Source organism: Kluyveromyces lactis (assembly GCF_000002515.2).
Source record: "Kluyveromyces lactis strain NRRL Y-1140 chromosome F complete sequence".
In the NCBI taxonomy this organism is placed as follows: domain Eukaryota; kingdom Fungi; phylum Ascomycota; class Saccharomycetes; order Saccharomycetales; family Saccharomycetaceae; genus Kluyveromyces; species Kluyveromyces lactis.
In genome coordinates, this window is record NC_006042.1 from 1,384,473 (window position 1) to 1,403,222 (window position 18,750).

At 39.6% G+C, this 18,750-nt stretch overlaps 10 protein-coding genes and 1 non-coding gene across 11 annotated transcripts; 9 read left to right on the forward strand and 2 right to left on the reverse strand.

The window, feature by feature from the left end:
- Nucleotides 1-183: 183 nt before the first annotated feature.
- Nucleotides 184-1,649, forward strand: POL31 (DNA-directed DNA polymerase delta subunit POL31; the record flags this gene model as incomplete). The annotated part of the gene is made up of 2 exons (XM_455752.2): nt 184-209; nt 287-1,649. 2 exons carry the CDS (start codon nt 184-186, stop codon nt 1,647-1,649), a joined length of 1,389 nt encoding a protein of 462 aa, XP_455752.2.
- A 47-nt stretch (nt 1,650-1,696) lies between these two features.
- MSM1 (methionine--tRNA ligase MSM1) lies at nt 1,697-3,403 on the reverse strand (the record flags this gene model as incomplete). Its single annotated transcript, XM_455753.1, has 1 exon — nt 1,697-3,403. One exon carries the CDS (start codon nt 3,401-3,403, stop codon nt 1,697-1,699), a length of 1,707 nt encoding a protein of 568 aa, XP_455753.1.
- A 275-nt stretch (nt 3,404-3,678) lies between these two features.
- On the reverse strand, nt 3,679-4,788 carry RBG2 (Rbg2p; the record flags this gene model as incomplete). Its single annotated transcript, XM_455754.1, has 1 exon — nt 3,679-4,788. The coding sequence occupies one exon, from the start codon at nt 4,786-4,788 to the stop codon at nt 3,679-3,681; it is 1,110 nt and encodes a 369-aa protein (XP_455754.1).
- Nucleotides 4,789-5,452: 664 nt separating this feature from the next.
- On the forward strand, nt 5,453-6,256 carry YIP1 (transporter YIP1; the record flags this gene model as incomplete). Its single annotated transcript, XM_455755.1, has 1 exon — nt 5,453-6,256. One exon carries the CDS (start codon nt 5,453-5,455, stop codon nt 6,254-6,256), a length of 804 nt encoding a protein of 267 aa, XP_455755.1.
- Nucleotides 6,257-6,838: 582 nt separating this feature from the next.
- KLLA0_F15037g (NAD(P)/FAD-dependent oxidoreductase) lies at nt 6,839-7,732 on the forward strand (the record flags this gene model as incomplete). Its single annotated transcript, XM_455756.1, has 1 exon — nt 6,839-7,732. One exon carries the CDS (start codon nt 6,839-6,841, stop codon nt 7,730-7,732), a length of 894 nt encoding a protein of 297 aa, XP_455756.1.
- Nucleotides 7,733-7,799: 67 nt separating this feature from the next.
- Nucleotides 7,800-7,915, forward strand: KLLA0_F15059r. Its single transcript has 2 exons — nt 7,800-7,838; nt 7,871-7,915. It is a non-coding gene; the product is annotated as a tRNA-Leu (tRNA).
- A 1,333-nt stretch (nt 7,916-9,248) lies between these two features.
- On the forward strand, nt 9,249-10,454 carry RNR4 (ribonucleotide-diphosphate reductase subunit RNR4; the record flags this gene model as incomplete). The annotated part of the gene is made up of 1 exon (XM_455757.1): nt 9,249-10,454. The coding sequence occupies one exon, from the start codon at nt 9,249-9,251 to the stop codon at nt 10,452-10,454; it is 1,206 nt and encodes a 401-aa protein (XP_455757.1).
- A 388-nt stretch (nt 10,455-10,842) lies between these two features.
- Nucleotides 10,843-11,994, forward strand: OKP1 (Okp1p; the record flags this gene model as incomplete). Its single annotated transcript, XM_455759.1, has 1 exon — nt 10,843-11,994. One exon carries the CDS (start codon nt 10,843-10,845, stop codon nt 11,992-11,994), a length of 1,152 nt encoding a protein of 383 aa, XP_455759.1.
- Nucleotides 11,995-12,551: 557 nt separating this feature from the next.
- On the forward strand, nt 12,552-14,669 carry PBP1 (Pbp1p; the record flags this gene model as incomplete). The annotated part of the gene is made up of 1 exon (XM_455760.1): nt 12,552-14,669. One exon carries the CDS (start codon nt 12,552-12,554, stop codon nt 14,667-14,669), a length of 2,118 nt encoding a protein of 705 aa, XP_455760.1.
- Nucleotides 14,670-15,074: 405 nt separating this feature from the next.
- RRN7 (Rrn7p) lies at nt 15,075-16,649 on the forward strand (the record flags this gene model as incomplete). The annotated part of the gene is made up of 1 exon (XM_455761.1): nt 15,075-16,649. The coding sequence occupies one exon, from the start codon at nt 15,075-15,077 to the stop codon at nt 16,647-16,649; it is 1,575 nt and encodes a 524-aa protein (XP_455761.1).
- A 505-nt stretch (nt 16,650-17,154) lies between these two features.
- Nucleotides 17,155-18,708, forward strand: ATF2 (alcohol O-acetyltransferase; the record flags this gene model as incomplete). The annotated part of the gene is made up of 1 exon (XM_455762.1): nt 17,155-18,708. The coding sequence occupies one exon, from the start codon at nt 17,155-17,157 to the stop codon at nt 18,706-18,708; it is 1,554 nt and encodes a 517-aa protein (XP_455762.1).
- Between the last annotated feature and the right edge of the window lie 42 nt (nt 18,709-18,750).

The window sequence follows — 18,750 nt, forward strand, 5'->3', positions numbered from 1 at the left end:
CCATATATATATATATGCATATACATACGCTTACAGTCACGTGAGTGGTATTTCTTCCATTGAAAAATGTTATACGCGTCTTTAAAGACGTTTTATTTATTTGATGCAATTTTATTAGATCGACAACTTTGATGATGAAGCTGCACAAGGAACTAAGGTACACAGAGACGGCTGAACTTATCAATGGATTCATTGTTGAAATCATTCTCGTATGTTTTTTGAGTTTACTTTAGTAAATCACTTTTTTGGCTTAAGGTAAAGTACTAACGAATAAGTCACAATTCAGTCAGCAAAGAAGCGAAGATGACATTCAAACCGTACGAAGTTCTGTGAATGTCAACCATGACAGACCTAATGAATACGCTCTTGATATGAAAAATAGGAACTATGATATGCAATTCTACAAGATGTATCAATATCGACTTAACGTTTTAAGAAACCGTGTGGAGAGCTGTTGCCAGTCGAAGTGGAACAGCGAGTTCCGACTTCAAGGTAGAAAAGTCGTCAAAAAAAGCAAGGTATTAGATATACAAGCTGGGGAACCATGCTGGTGTATTGGCACTGTGTATTGTGAAATGCAATACAAGCCGAACATTCTGCAGGAAATCGTCGATGACACATATGGCGCACCAGACTTAATCAAGAGCTATACAGATCCTGAGGGTACTGACGAGATCATGTTAGATGACGAAAGTGGTCGAGTTATCTTGGTTGGTGAGCTGGTAAGAAAAACACCTTTTGTGAGCGGTACAGTTGTGGGCATCTTAGGTATGGAAGCAGATGCAGGAACTTTCCAAGTTTTGGATATATGTTATCCTCAGGCTCTACCGCAAAAGTCACTTCCACCGTTACCAGGAAAGAAAATTGCATTGATATCTGGTATCAACGCTACACCAAGAAGTCCAATTTTATCTTTAAGGATGCAATTACTTCAGGATGCTTTGACCGGTGAATTAAGTACGAACAGCGGTCTAAATGAAGTATCCAGATGTATCATTCTTGGAAACTCGTTAAACCCTGGGGAAAATCGTCAAGATTTACCAGGATCGCTGAGAGAATTTACACCATTCCTATCGAACATATTGAAAAGTTTACCTGTAGATCTTCTTCCTGGAGAGAATGATCCTAGTGACAGGAGCTTACCTCAACAGCCTTTACATAAAGCTCTTTTCGATGACGCATTGAGCCCTTATTTTGATCTAGAAAATGCAGACATCTTTCACTCTGTTTCCAATCCTTACTGGTTTGATATAGAAGGATTGCAGCTGTTGGCTACAAGCGGGCAACAGATAAACGATATTACGAAATATGTCATTCCGTTTTATGAAGAAACAAAATCTCTAAAGGGGGACACGATTGATCACAGACTCGATTTAGCCGAAGCTACATTAAAATGGCAAAACATAGCACCAACGGCTCCGGACACTCTATGGTGCTACCCATATTCAGACAATGATCCGTTCATTCTCAAAGAATGGCCACATGTATATATAATTGGAAACCAGCCAGAATTTGGCTATCGCAAAACTCAACTAGAGGGAGCAGTGGAGGTGTTGATAGTCTCAGTTCCAGAGTTTTCCACTACTGGACAATACCTGGTATTAGATTTGGATAGCCTAGTTCCAGAAGTCCATACAATAGCTGTGTGACTTTATAGATTATTATTTACATGGATTAACTTCATCTGTACTATTTATTATTCATTATGAAGTCTGAACGGCACTCTTTGTATCGGAACCTCTTTGTGTCTCTGATTCGTGGTCATGCCATAAGAGTCATCAGAGCCATAGCTAGTATAACTCAAAGTCCTTCTATCAGAGCTAACATCTAATCTGTTTAGTAGCCTTTCGGCAATGTTGGGAATTATTGGTTGTGAAAAGATCAGGCTAATCCTGGCAGCCTCCATTGCGCTGTAAACGATCAAATCCTTTTCAAGGCCCTTTTTAGACCAAGGTTCGGTTGATTGAATAAAACTGTTTGCTTCGTTAATAATGTTCCATAAGATTTTTTGGGCGCCAGTTATATCGTATTGCTGGAAACAATTGTTAACACTCTCAGTGCAGTTGTCTAGACTTTTTAATAAAGCGGTGAATTCAGCCTGAGATTCCTTAGGGAAGACCGAACTTAGTTCCTCGATGGGTTTTCCAGAAAATAGTTCAACTCCTGAGGCTAGAGAGAATTTCTTACCGCCGCAACGGTTTATCAAGTTACCCAACTTCGAGCAAAGAAGCTCCCTGGTTTCCCACAGGTTTTTTTCAATAAAGTTTCCATCACTTTCGATATTAGAGTTCTCAAGTAGATACCATCTTGTTGTATCTGCTCCATAATATGAGATAATCTGAATAGGATCCACCACGTTTCCAAGACTTTTACTCATCTTCACTCCTCCACTTAGCCAATGGCCGTGAACAACAACTCTGTTTGGTAAAGGTAATTTCGCCGCCAACAAGAACGCAGGCCAATATACTGTGTGGAACTTGATAATATCCTTGCCAATAACGTGTTCCGTGTTTTCCCACCACTCTTTTGGCTTTTCGATAAAACTTCTGTTATTGTGCAAAACTTGTGTCGAGTCTACGTCATTTCTAATTGCATCGATACCACCAATAGAGGTAAGGTAATTACATAGCGCATCAAACCACACATACACTTTTTGAGATTCATCCTCTGGTACGGGTATACCCCATTGTAGCCGAGTCGCAGGACGCGATACAGATATATCCCGCAGTTCATTGGATTCAAGTTCTCTCAGGATTTGCGAATGTCTTAAAGGAGGATAAATGAATGTTGGATTCTCTCTTAATAATTTGATCAATGGTTCTTGAAACGCTGATAGCTTGAAGAAGTAGTTTAGTTCAGATTGATATGTAACCTCGTTCCTAGATTCGGAGTTGATGTATTTAGCATCAGGATCGAAGCTACCGTCATATGGTATTGGTGGACCGTCGATAGTCAACTTTAAGATTTTCGTATCTGGATAAAATGTCTCATCAGAAACAGAATACCAGCCTTTATGCTCCCCCTTATAAATGTACCCGTTATTGTAGCATAGGTTCCAGAGCTTTTTCACATTATTTACATGATCTGGATCAGTGGTTCTTATGAATCTGGTAAACTTAATATTAGCGTCCTTGTCTAAATGAACGAAATGCTCGCACAACTCATCAACAAAAGCTTTGGGATTACTGTAACCTTTCTGCTGAGCAGCCAGTTGAATTTTCAAACCATGCTCGTCTACACCGGTCGTGAAGCAAGTATCCTGGCCGGCAAGTTTCTTCCATCTATTTTGCACATCACACAGTAGACTGCTGTAAAGGTGCCCTAAATGAGGTTTTGCATTGGGATAAAATATTGGAGTGGTAATGTGAAATTTCGATACCGCTCGTACCGCTTTAGAAGTCATACTTGGCAAGTGAAAGAGTTGCTAGTTGTTGATTTCGTTCTGCAGTGTTTATTCTTGTTTGTCTTTTCTCATAATGTTCGGTATAAAGATATTTTCAGAGGTTTTGTTAAACTAAAAGTCAGTTTTCCTACGTTAGATATTCGATCAAGAACCTTCACTTAAATTAGAAAATGTGAACGGTTATGGAGGCATATATACTTATTTGATTATGCTAATACATCCATAAATTAGTACCCATTTGCTGGAATATCTCCCAACAAAAGTGTTAAATATAATTATTTAGTGAACAAACTGACAACGTCCTCATCTTGGATTTTATGATTTAGCCCACATTTCTGTGGGGAATGCTTAGCCGATGAACCCCATACTAAGGCGTACTTGAATTTATCTTTAAAATCTCTGTGAATATTGTGGCAAAGATCACCTATGGAGCTGTTACTCCTAACAACCAATGGGTCTGAGAAATCTGGCTTTATACCACGCTTCTTTGTATATACACGGTTCAAATTTAATTGATACCAGATTTCATCTACCACGTCATCCAATCCTAAGTCATCCTCACATGACATGACCACTGTGTTTGGTTCTCTTGCTAGTCTATCTGCTTCTTCTAATGAGACAGCATCAATTTTGTTGTACACGTAGAGGCATTTGATATAATTTCTATGCTGTTCGTTAAGAGTATCAATGAAGTCATCAATGGTACATTGGTCATCACGCACTAAGACATCAGCATTATGAATACGATAATCCCTAAGAATTAACTTGATGGCATCCTCAGTTAAATTGGATTTCGATGGGGATGTAAATGTGATCTTTATACCACCGGTTTCTTTCTTTTTGAAGTAAATGTTCGGCTTCTCTTTATTCAAACGGATTCCAACTGCCTCTAATTCTTTTTCCAATGATTCCCTTTGATGCGCACCCTTCGTAGCATCAAGAACCATCAAGATTAAATCAGCTGTTCTTGCCGTGGACACCACTTGTCTACCACGACCTTTGCCCTGAGAAGCACCATAAATAATACCTGGTAGATCCACCACTTGAATCTCGGCCCCCTGGTACTTCAATACACCTGGGACGGACGTTAATGTTGTAAAAGCATAGTGTGCAATTTCAGACTTTGTGGATGTAATCTTACCCAATAAAGATGACTTACCAACGGATGGATAACCAATCAAAACGACACGAGCATCGCCAGATTTTGCAACCTCGAAGCCCGATCCACCGCCAGAACCACCACTACCTGCCTCATCTGCCAAAAGTTGTTGTCTGTATCTAGCTAGCTTACCCTTCAATAAACCCAAATGATGCTCTGTAGCTTTATTCTTTTGGGTACGGGCCATCTCTTCTTCGATGGCCTTGATCTTATCTATAACACCCATGGTTGTTGTTTTATTATGTATAAATCACCGATTCTTCCACCTCTATTTGTCAGGAGCAACGCTACTAAACTTCACTCAGATAATATTCTGACAGTCTGACAATATTTAATTTGGTATTGCCCTAAACCCTAACACTTTGTTTGGGACTAAAAGTTGAAAGCTTCTCTCAATTCATGCGATGCCTTTCTGGTTCTAGTCGAAGCTAGTTTTTTCTGTCAAAGACAAATACTGGAAATTGGTTAAATGTAAAGATAAAAATACAGAAATGTTGAATAGGATAGATAGGATGCTATTAGGAACCTACATTTGGTTCTTTTGTAGCTAGTAAAGTACTTAAAGCAGGTTTATGAGGCCATTGAAATCATAAGTGGCTTACACAGCTTAATTTTAGCCATTTGAAACAGACATAACACCCTTACATTACATATTAATTCGACATGTTTTTCCAATTACATGTCAACCACCATGAAAAAAAAAGGAAAACAAAAGTTTGAATCTGAACCTTTTCTATTGCCGTGAAAACAATGAACAAAGCAGACAGATAACCTTGATAAAAGCCAAGCAAATCCAGCATATATCTTAATACGTTGAGCATCACAAGCAAAATTGCTTGACTTTGTGTTTTTGTCTTTCCTCTCCTGGACCAATAAATATCGAATAAAAGATGTCATATCACCAACCTTCAATTCCCTCCATTGATGCAAATAGTAACACGAACGGGTTTTACCAGCCATCACAACAGTATTCGTTCCCTCAAGGATCTATGGCTTTTGGAAATGGGATGCAGGGATCTGGCATGGATTTCGGTGGCAGTAAACCTAGTGGTACGCCAGCTAATTTCACAAATGAGCAGTTGACACCAGGTCTTTTTAATGCCTTATCTACCCGTGGGTATTCATTCGAACCTTCTTTGCTTGAAGAATTGGGAATCAATTTCAACCGTATAATTGCTAAGACAAAATTTGTGTTAGTACCGCTTTCTCACAAAGGTTTATCGAAAGAAATCCAGGAGGATTCCGATCTTGCTGGGCCCATTATCTTTTGGTTAATGTTCGGAATATTATTACTTACAGCAGGGAAAGTACATTTTGGCTACATTTATGGTGTTGCATTGTTTGGTTCTCTGTCACTACATACACTTCTCAAATACATGAGTGATGGTGCCCATCAACTGCAACAACAAGCTTCTGCTGCTGGACCATCCTCCTCCGGAATCTCGTATCTGAGAAGTGCATCGATTTTGGGTTATGCTTTCCTACCACTCTGTGTGTTGGCCTCACTTGGTGTATTTGCGAACCTCAACAACACATTTGGATACATTCTAGGACTATTGACTGTTCTGTGGTCAACCTGGTCCTCATCTGGACTATTCACTGTATCATTGGATCTTCACAACGTCAGAATCCTAATAGCCTACCCACTGCTAATCTTCTACAGTGTATTTGCTCTCATGGCAATCTTCGTATAAAATAAAATGACAAGAATTGACATGTAATGACTTCTTACATCTTTCTGGTCCCATTCGCAAGATAAATATGACTACATACTCACTAGCATGAAATAGATTATTATCAATATCTTCAAATTGATCCAGACTCGGCAGTTTCCCTTAATAGTGAGACAAGAATGCAAGGGTCGACGAGGTAGTGCTGATATTTGGATTGGTAATCAAAGGTTGCAGACAGTTGCATCTTCCTAATAATGAGGTTTTGTCTTTCTTCCGTTATTCGAATATGGGAATAAATTAGTACGACTGTTTCAGAAAGTACCTTGACAGTTAAATGAGCATATTTAAATGAGAGCTTTGATAGTACAACAATATGCTTTTTGCGAACAATAATAACAAAGACTGCCACCGCCAGCACTTGATATCATTAGTAATGAGTCGGAAATAAGAGAGAACCAATTTCCGTCTGCATGTATAAATAGGAACCGTTACATCAAGTATGGTTTTCGGGATTTCGGTTAGTGTCAGATACAAACATATGGAGCATACAATAAGCATAAAAGACGCAGGAATACAGTGGCACATACATCGTAAAAACTTATTATGAGCAAGGAGATTAATGATTTGGTAATCATTGGAGGCAGTTATGCCGGCATGTCAGCAGCACTTCAATTAGTTCGTGCTAGACGGAAAGTGGTGATCATCGATGAAGGTATAAGAAGAAACAGATTTGCAAAAGAGTCGCATGGATTCTTGGGCAGTGACGGTGCGAGCCCTAATGAGATAGCAGCTACAGCACGTGGACAATTGTTGAAATACCCAACATTACAATGGATCGATGGCCGTGCTATTAGTGTTGAAGGAACGAAAGACAATTTCGTCATCACCACTGCAGATAAGCAGGAATACCGTGCTTCCAGGATCTTGCTAGCAACTGGCATCCAAGACTGCTTGTCGGATATCGAAGGGCTCGAGGAAAGATGGGGTAAGTCTGTTTTTCATTGCCCATACTGCCACGGGTACGAATTGAATCAGGGAAACATTGCAGTAATTGCCACGTCTCCGATGTCAATTCACCAAGGGTTGTTGTTGCCAGAGTGGGGCACAATAACATTCTATACCAATGGTACCAAGTTCGGAGATGATATGCTCAATGCGTTGGAATCGAAATCTATGAACGTTGTCCACGGTATCGTTCAGAAAATTGAAAATGAGGCAGACGTTATCCTGGAAGACGGTTCAAAAGAATCATTCACTGGGATCTTTGTTTCCACTACCGTTAAACCGACCGCTGATGAGTTAATCAATCATTTAGGCTGTGATATGTTAACGAACCCCTTGGGATCTATCGTGAAGACGGATGAGAAGAAGCAATCATCAAAACCGGGGGTTTACGCATGCGGTGACGTTGGTGTATTTCCGAGCACCGTTGCCTTAGCAGTAGGTGACGGTACACTAGCAGGATTCAACATTCACCGCTGCTTATTGGGGATGTGAATTATGTTTCACGTGAATTGCTTCTGCCATGCGGTACAATTTTAAATATAATTCAACATCGCACTATGGTTGTGTGGCCGAGCGGTCTAAGGCGCCTGATTCAAGATACCTATCTTAACCAACCTTACAGTTGGGAACACTCAGGTATCGTAAGATGCAAGAGTTCGAATCTCTTCGCAACCATTAATTTTTTTTTAGTCCTTTCAAACTTTTTTTTTATGTATTCTGCAGTATGTTCAACCATAATAGCATTAATCATAGCTTCCTGTATTTGTGAAATATTCCGCCGGGCTGGAAATCAACTCATTCATTCATCATACCTAAGGAAACGTCACATCATCAGTCGCACTCTGTTGGATAAGGTGACGCGTAAAACAGAAATTGCAATTACAAATTGTAAATTTTAATATATTCTAAAATGTACGCGTATTACTGTAGTATCCACGTAGTAATCTCGAAACATAAAAGCCATAAAATCAGGTGTCATTTACGCGTTTGTTTACATTTGCAATGTTTACTAAACACTACATTACACCATACTTCCCCGTCATATGCCGAAGCCACCCCCTTAACTGGCATGATCATTACTCAAAGGCAATTAGGGATGTGTGTATTGCCTCAAACCAAAGCAAATACGTTTAGGTTTTAGTTGTACAACGGTTTGAAACTTGTGGTATTATGTCACCTCGTATAGCGCACCCTCTTCCCGAGAAACACCTAACTCTACTCCCAATACCAGTAGTGTATTGACGGTTTCTTATACAACCATTTACATAATGAGGCCCATTTTATATTCATGCATCGGCCGCAGCTGAAAGATGGTAATAGCAGATATACTCGTAGTAGCTGCTGCTGCAGCAGCTGCTGCTACTACCACTGTAAGTTTGCTGGCTATTCCTACTCTTCCTGCCCCTAATTCCTGCCCTTATCCTATTCACAAACGCGAAACGCGAAACGAATTAATTAATTTTATTTAATTTTATTCAGATTTCATCTGACCCTACAATTTGCAATTTTGGTTTTGGTTTTCCTTCTACAGTAGATACCGTAATCCATTGTCAGAAGATACGGAAATGAGAAAAATTTTCCTCCGTCAGAACAAGAAAGGCCTGCAGCCTGTAGTTTGCGAGGCAGATCAGATCAGATGAGGGCAGGAGAAGTCTGATTAGCTGTGGGTCGTTCCTTTCTTTTTAGGTTATCGAGAAGTAGTATATAAGAGTATTAAAATATGCCGAAAGATTCTTGGATCCTGAGTGTCGAGTGGCATCGCATGATGTGTTATCAGAATAAACTTTGTATGATTTAATATAAGATAGATTCCTTTTTTTTTCACTGATAAAAAGTGTTTAGAGTAAAAGCATCGTAGAATCATCGCTTCTCTTCTGATATTATATATATAGAAGAAAGAACAAGGAAATATCTTCAAGACAGCTGGTACCCTTTTTCTGTCTCGATTCAAATTTTAAGCTTACAACACGTACGGCTATATCACTAAGACTAACATAAGATCAAGTGAATGTCACCTATAATGAAGGAAACTCCATCAAAAGCAGCCGCAAGCGCACTTTCAGATTTAGAACTTGGCGAAGCCAAGAAGGATTTAGGATCCCAGTTAGGAGCTGTTAAAGAAGAGACTGCTGCTGATATTGATATCAAGATTGCCAAGGCTGTAGAAGAACACAAGAAGTTTATCAAATCTCACCATGTGCATCGTCATAAATTGAAGGCACTAGAGAAGGATGAGCCTTTGCTAGTTGAGAATAAGCGTCGTTTTGTTCTCTTCCCAATCAAGTACCATGAGATTTGGGAAGCATATAAGAGGGCCGAAGCGTCTTTCTGGACTGCAGAAGAAATCGATTTGTCCAAGGATTTGCACGATTGGAACAACAGAATGAATGAGAACGAAAGGTTTTTTATCTCTAGAATTTTGGCGTTCTTCGCTGCCTCGGATGGTATCGTTAACGAAAACTTGGTGGAGAACTTCTCAGCTGAAGTGCAAGCACCAGAAGCGAAATGTTTCTATGGGTTCCAAATTATGATGGAGAATATCCATTCAGAGACTTATTCCTTGTTGATTGATACCTATATTAAGGATCCAAAGGAAAGTGAGTTTTTGTTCAATGCTATCGAAACTATCCCACAAATTAAAGAAAAGGCTGAATGGGCTATCAGATGGATTCAAGATGATGATGCCTTGTTTGGTGAAAGATTGGTTGCTTTCGCTGCTGTGGAAGGTGTGTTCTTCTCCGGTTCCTTTGCTGCTATCTTCTGGTTGAAGAAGAAGGGGTTAATGCCTGGTTTGACTTTCTCTAACGAGTTGATCTGTAGAGATGAAGGTCTACATACAGACTTTGCCTGTCTACTCTTTGCCCATTTGAAGAATAAACCAAATCCAGAAATTGTGGAAAAGATCATTACAGAAGCTGTCGAAATTGAAAAGAGATACTTCATGGATGCTCTACCCGTTTCTCTATTGGGTATGAACGCAGACTTAATGAACCAATACGTGGAATTTGTCGCCGACAGATTATTGGTCGCCTTGGGTAACAAGAAATATTTCAATGTCACCAACCCATTCGATTTCATGGAAAATATCTCCTTGGCTGGTAAGACCAACTTTTTCGAAAAGAGAGTCTCCGATTACCAAAAGGCTGGTGTCATCGCTAAGTCTTCCAATACCGAAGCCCAGGATGGTGCTTTTGCATTTGATGAAGATTTCTAAATCTTGTTTGTTACGGAATCTTTTCTATCTCTTCTATCCCATGCGGAATATCTTTGTCTTCCTTTCTCTTACGTATATCATTTTATCATATAAGGTTTTTAGTTTACTCTTTTCATATAACTCACTAATGTTAATACTTTAATGCACTACTCCTCGCAATCATCTCTTCCGTTAGGAATATGCTACGGTACTGATTATAACTACAGCTCATCTTCAATCAATTTGGATCTGGTAGTTCGTCTGTTCCTTGTAAATAGTTATTATGTCAAATAACACATAGAAAAAGAGAATGATAGCAATCAGTTTTTCGCAGTGAATGAAGGTAAAAATGCAGCGGGGAGAGACGCAACCTCAAACTGTAAGGACTGTTCATTGCTAGCTTTGGGATATGTCCAAACGATACTTGGATGATGTGTTATCACCTGACACTGGAACTAGCGATAGTGACTCTTCTATCGAAAATCTAAATGCTGATAATTATAGAATAGACATCGTTAATGACAATGCAAGACGCGATGACATTGATAGAATACAGAGTTCAAATCTTAACCATGAGCCGCCGTATAATCTAGAAGGTGTATTTGCAATAGATGATGACGAACATGGTGACGAAATGGTACGAAAGGACTCAGATCGCAGGCAGGACATAACAGAAGATAATGATGATTCTTTCGTTCCCGATATAACTACACCTCCAAGAGAACGCAAGCGCGTACGATTCGGCATCAATGAAAAGGGTGGCGATGAAGAATTCAATAATGTCAGCCCATGGGATTTCAAGCGGCTGATACGGAAGTTTTACAAAGAACAGTTGCCAGATACATACCAGATAAGAAATTGGAAAAGACCTTCAAAGGATATGTTAACCAATTTCATCGATTTGATTGAAAACAATATAGAATTGGCCTCTGAGGAAGTATTCAAGCAATACCACCAAGAATTGAATCAATTATATCCTGATAGCGAAGAACAGGCTAAGTTGAAGGATAGCCTTGAGAATAAAGTTTTCGATACCACATATAATATAAAGAAGAGGTTAAAGAGGACAAAAGTACCATCAAAAATCTGGGTGGATAACTTGAATATGGAATATATCTATGCGAAAGGTGAATCAATCAAGAAAAGATACAAGTCAGAATTGGACAGAGCTGAGGCAATTGAGAGGCAATTGATTAGAGAAGAAGAACATCTAAAATCTCTGCAAGAAAAAGGTGAAACTCAGGCCAAAAAACGAAAACAAGTCTTGAGTAAGGAATTATCCGAGCTTTCAAAAACCATGCATCCATCATTATCAGTAGCGTTGTCGAACACTTTTGGTTTGATAAAAGACGATAAAATGTCAAACGAGATCTATCAGCAAGATAAAATAGATTTCAATCTAAAACTTAAGACTGATTTCTCAAAACCTCTCATATCTGAAAAGGAAGAGAACTCCCTTAACGGTTTAACGAATGCAATGGATAATAATAGAGAACTTGTTAATGAAATCTTTGGGAAAATATCGGCCCTTTTACAACCAAAAAAGAACAGCAATGAGTAGGATAAAGTGACAAGTAAATATACATTCACTGTTTTGTAACATTTAAGAGCTATATTGTAATAATAATAATAATAATAATAATAATAATAATAATAATAATAACCACAATCGACAACTGACGATAACTACGGCAGGATGGGCCTCTACAATGCAGATCTCTCCTTTCGATAAGTAAGCGTGCGGTTTCTGATTAAATAGTGTGTCAGTCGTCCCTTTTTACAATTGTAGAGCAAGCACCGCTAAGTTGAAAACCAACAAGGCTGCAATCAATAAACTAGAAGTTAAAGCTGTTACATAGCCTCGATGGCTGATGTTAGGGAGCGTACCATCGTGTATCTTCCCTTTTATAGCTAATTATTATCGAAGTGTTTAGTCACATCACTGTATACGCAATAGTATGAGCAGGCCTTGTCTAGAAGAAACTGTGTAATTTGACAAATTCATGAAACCCTCGTTTTAAAGATATGCAATAACAAATCTTGTAATCAATGGATATGATCAATATCGAGGCCAATTAGTAGCGACTCAGGTTTCTCTATACCAGGCTTCAGCAACCGATGAGAGGTGCTTCAAAGAAGAGTTCTGGTTCAGCAAGTTCCAGCAAATCCCGTGGCAATGCTGCTTTCAATGGAACATCCAGTTCATTTTATGAAACTGCTTCCGTGAAGAAGAGTTTTGACGAAAGGCAGGACTTTTTGCTGGTGAACGGTATTGGTAATCGTGCCATCGTTACTATAACTTCTGGTGTTAAGTATGAGGGTTTAGTAGCTGCTTGGAACCCTCACTCATCTGGTAAGGGAATTGGTGTGGTTTTAAAGTATCCGAAGGTTCTAGATAAAGGTTTCGATGAGTCGGATATCAATGCTCTTTCGGCAGAATTAAGTGAAACGTTAACCATAGAACCTAAAGATGTTGCTGGAGTTAAACTATTTGATGTTAGCTTAGATTCGGATCCATTGGCAGCAAAGGAGGAGGAATCGAACCCTGTTGAATCAGGGAAACAGGCCGCAGAAGGCGAGACCTCACAAAAGGATGCATTCAAGACGGACACTGCTATTTCTGGAGCTCCAAAGGAACTGAAGGAACGTGAATTGCAAAAATGGAGCCCTGATGAATCAGAAAGCTTTCCATTGAATAATACTTCTTTAGAGGACGACAATGGTACCTGGGATCAGTTTGCTGTTAACGAAAAGAAATTCGGGATAAAGCCATCCTTTGATGAACATTTTTACACAACAAGAATCAATAAGGAGGATCCTGAGTATCAGAAGAAGCTAAACGAGGCTGAAAGAATTGCAAAGGAAATTGAATCTCAAGGTGCTAGTGGTAATGTTCACATTGATGAGGATAGAAACATTAAATATGATGATTCTGGACTGGATGAGGAGGACAAATATTCCGGTGTCGATCGTAGGGGAGACGAATTACTTGCTCAATTGAAACTAAATGCCAAGCCAGAGGCTAAAGGTGTTAGATACGTTCCTCCCTCTCTAAGAAGCCAGCCACATCATGCGGATCCTGCTATATTGTCAACTACTGGAAAGTCAAAGACTTCCACTAGAAGCGAGATCGCTGACTTGAAGAGCTTTTCTGAGAAATTCAAAATTCCTTATGATATGCCTGATGAAGTAAAAACTATTTTAAAGAAGGATGATCAACATGTGAAGGAGAAGGAGGAACAGCCACCTTCCAGTGCCTCCGCTGTGTCAACTACAGCTTCGACTCCATCTCCTGCGCCAAAGACTTCAAGTACCCTGAAATCCAATCCATCATTACCTCCTAAACCAGCCTCTCAACCTCCAACCACCCCAACTTTGGCAAATGCTTCTGGCGGCAAGGGTTCTAACAGATCCTCCAAAGCGGGAACTCCAGCATTGGGCAAAATTGAAGTTAGAAGAGGATCTCAAAACAAATTCAACGGTAGTGGAAAGACTCCAATTGCATCTCCATCTATGGCTAGGGCAGAGACATTTGGTAGAAGACGCCAACGTAATTTCTTTGATGAAGGGAAGCCAAAATGTTTGAAGAAGGACTTGAACAAAAACTTTAATATGTTCTTAAAGGCAAAAGAAGCACATGAATCCAAGGGAAAAGATTCTGAAGGCAAGAATTTGGAACGTTTCTTCATCGAAAAACCATATTTCACCTCTCCTACATGGGTGAGTACTGTCGATCAGTCATACAAAAGCCTGTTCCCGGATGAGAGAACTGCAATTCAAAGAACTCAAATGAGATTGCAGCAACGCAGCATCGACATGATGGCTCAAGGTATGGCTACAGGCCCTGGAGGCATGCCTATGGGTATGCCCGTTGGTGTACCAACAGGTGGACCTCCTTTCATGGGTGGCCATCCGGGTGCAACAGCAGGATCACATGGAGGGATGTTTATGCCCTTCCAACCACAACCAATGTTCTACCCACCTATGGGCGGACAAATGATGCCAATGATGAACAGCAGAAATGACACAAGAAATGGATCGGGAGCTAACAGTCAGTCTTCATCTCCACCGGCAACTACGGGATTTATGAATGGAGTACCCATGAACGTTCCCTACGGTTACCCCATGAGATATCAGACGATGGGAGGTCCACCACTTCAACAACAGCAACACCAGCAAAAGCAATTCCATCAGAACCATACCAGAAATTACAGACAGCATAACGATAGTCGTTAATTCGAATTAGGGCTACCATTAAAGGATTCAATTGTATCCACTTGTTCGTTTAACTTTTACAAACTCATCTATACTACTACATAATTTCTGTGTAAACAGGATACAACAAAAATAAACAACTTGGGTAAACCTCGCAGTTGAGAATCTGATCTAATGGAGCCATAAAGACGCTACAAAAGTCATGAAGGGTCTTTTAAAACTGCATCAACTTTTATGACTTATCTTTGTCAAGTTTTCTCTGCAGTATTGTAAAGAAGAAAGAAAAATAGAGATCACGATCCCAAGGTAAAGTAAGAAACTCAAATTAGGTAAAAGCTCATCGCATTAAAGTAAAGGTTTGAAAGTATCTTCGGGCTGTAACCACATAACTACCCGTTTATACTGTATTAGGCGAACTGAGGCTAGATGTCAACCTATATAAAAGGCCCAATATGTGGTGTTGACAACTGTAGGAGTCGATTATGGCGTATAATAGATGGTAGAAGGACATGTCAGTACGGTCATGTTATGGAAGGTGATGTGGAATTCAATGATGATGAGGATGATGTGAATGCCATGGGTGTGGTAACTAGAAGGTTGAATCTAACTACAAATGCTACTGGCAACTTTCAGTCAAGTTTAAGTCTTTCTCAATCACAGAGGTCCACACTGGGATCAAACAAGACAGAAAAAATATATGGGAAAGATGGACGGTTATTGTTCATCAAGTGTTTCCAGTATATCTTAAGAAAGCAGACTGAGTGGCTTATAGAAAAGGAGAATTTTCCAAATTCTTACTCAGATCTAGTAAAACTGATATGGACTATGCATTTAAAACACATCGATCCTGTGTTATTTGCGGACAATAACAACGATCGTTTAAATGGGCATGACAGCGATGAAGCTGGCGACGATGACGACGGCAATAACTATCCAGTTTCGGGAAAAAGGAATGAAGTGGGAAGGCTGAAGTTGTCCATGCTATCCAGCATATCTATACATTATTTGGCATGTCTACATTTGGGGTTGCCAATATTTACAAACGATATTCTTCGATGGATATGCGTGGATGGATTACCGTATTTCAGATCTCACCATATACTACCGAAGGAATGGCAGGATAAACTACCAAATTACTACCTACTAATCCTTGACGGTGGGAAACCACCGTGCGAACTACAACTTCAGCATAAAGTGGCACAATGTGCCCAGATAATTAATTTTAAAACGCATTTCCGGTCCGTTATACCGGCGCCTGTACTACTACTCAGACTTACCTTGATAGAAAGACTCCCTGGGGAGTTCTACTTCTATTCTAAGCGACTACTGCACCTATTATACGACAATCTAGAAATTCCAATCCTAACATATGAGGATAATCATTACCGCAGACCGCACCAATACACCGATATCAAAATTTGTAGCGTATTCATCGCGGCAGTTAAACTTCAACTTTTGGCGGACCAACAATCCAAAGCTGATAACTTCGATGCAAACTTCGCATCTGGATGGCTCAATATGATGAAAAGAACTGATGAAAACCCGAAGGACAAATTTTCAAAGGCCAAACTTATCTTCAAAATGACATACTCACCTGCATCTTCACTAGTCGACAGCAACTCCGAGATACAATCGGCTGCCAATACGACACAGTATTTGGATTGGATAGAAAAAAATCTACTCTCTTTGGAAGAAACTCATCTGGAATCAACGCAAACGCTTGATGAGAAAATCGCCAACAGAAAATTGCATAACATTATCCCTTTAAAGGCATCCCCGGATCCTTCATCCGGAGATATTGCTTTAATTGAGGACATACAAAGCGGATTATTAGAATTTCAGTCGCTATATGATCGAAATGCGAATCCGGGAAACTATTACTCCATATTCGAGATGGTAGACAAGATTACCCGTGACCTTTCTCTACATTTCGGTATCAGCCATGATCAGTTGAGGGCATCCACGGAACATATCATACAAAATATCGAAGAAACTATGTAGGACGTCCATGGGGAATTTATACGGAGGTACGTGTGCTTATTGATAGACATTGTGCCAATTGGTCGTTCTTTGTTCTAAACGTCACTAAAATTCCGATGGTAGTTTTCACAACCACTGTCGTTTCCACTTTAAACGAACGATTCGTACGGTCTCGTCTATAATAGAAATAAAGGAATTGAAAAATGATGCAAAAACTTTTCATCAAATGTATAAATATCCAGGACTATAACTTCCATCACCTCTTGCATGATATCCATACGTTGATATTTAATACGTAGTCGGTCTATTCTAAAACAACTTCCATCATAGGCTCACATAATTGAACTCTTTATTGAATTGTTTTTGTTCGAGCTTCGTTCCCATAATATGCACAAAGAAAATAAGGTTTCTTAAGGTTTTTGATTCGTCAGGCATCGTGCATCATTCAGAAACAGTATTTCAATATCAATAGGAATCACACAACGAACCGCGATTCTATTATTAGTGGAAAGGCCATAATAAACAAATGGGTTCGGTGTGTTTATCATCAAAAAAGTTAGAGCGCGGCCATGCCAGACGTGCTGGTTATGTTGAGGAAGTCTTATTGATGGAACATCGTCAAAAACTGTACTCGAATTTTGTAGTGCACGGTGAGTTGAAAAGTGCAGCTTCTGAGTTGCAATTGGCCCATGCCCTAAGGGCTTTGTTTCTAAGGTATCCGATACTTGCTACGACTATCATTCCAGAGTATTGGAACGAAAAAGAGACGTATTATACCAGTGAAGCATTTTACAATAAACCGGGACTTGCAGAGGATTACGTTAGTGTAGTAGATCAATTGAAGCTTGAAGATGTGATCATGAACAAGCAACCTGAACATTCCAAATTTTATAACGAGATTTTGAATCAATGGGAACATGATGGGTTCAAATACGGAGATGATTTGTCCGTGGTCGTCAGTCAGTACACTTTTTCATGTTGGGATCCAACGAAACCCCATTTCAGATTGGTGCTTTTGCCTTCGGCAGATGATAAGAAGGGAGCGAGGGGATTCAAGGATATTCTTTACATCACGAACCATGTTACAAGTGATGGTACTTCCGGAGCTAATTTATTGGAAGACTTATCGATCGAATTGGGTAAATTTTCTGGAACCAATTTGCAACAGTTAGAGTATCTTTTACATTATGGAAGAGACTACGAGCAATTGCCGAAGTTACCAGACCCAATCGAAGAAAAAGTATCTTATGGTGTCAATCCATCGTTTATTGCATCTTTCCTCTTGAGTCAAATGGGAAAGAAATTGTTGACCAAGAAATGGGACCAACCCATCACTCGTCCTATCGATGCGTCACCCGCTAGTCACATGGCTCACATTATCAAGATTGACCCAACAGGTATGCAGAAGATGAGAGCTAGAGTGAAGGACAAGTTGAATGGTAAAGCTACGTTAACGCCCTTCATGCAAGCGTGCTGGTTTGTTAGTTGCTATGAAGCTGGGTTGTTTGACGATAGAAAATGGAACGAATTTTTCATCAACATGGCAGTTCCTATGAACACTAGACAATATCTACCTGAAGATCCCGAAGTAAGAGATCGTTTTAGATATGGTACCGTTGTAGGAGGTACCAATTTCAATTTCCTAATCTCTTCTTTTAATATCACAAGTAACCAACAATTCTGGGATCTAACCGAATATTACCAACAATGGTTCACGAAAACTAGAGAGGAAGGGCTAGCTACAAAAACATTCGGTACGCTTTTCGCCGATTTTGTTAGCAAATCCAATAATTTGGATAAGTTAATCAAACAAGATATGATGCATCAGAGAAGAGCATTTGCACTTTTAAGTAACGTCGGTTATCGGCCACAAAAAGCACAAGAGAGCAATCCATTCCAACTACAAGACTTGATCTTCTCCCAAGCAGCATGTGAAATGCCGTTCGTGTTTAGTTTGTGTTGTGTCTCTACAGATATCGGTGGTATGTCGCTTACCCTAACATGCTGTGAGGAATCAATCTCTCAACAGCAATGGCACAAAATTTGCCAAGTCTTCGAAAAGAACTTGACAACTTTATAACGTAAATATTCAAAACTTTAAATAAACCGATGATAATCCTAT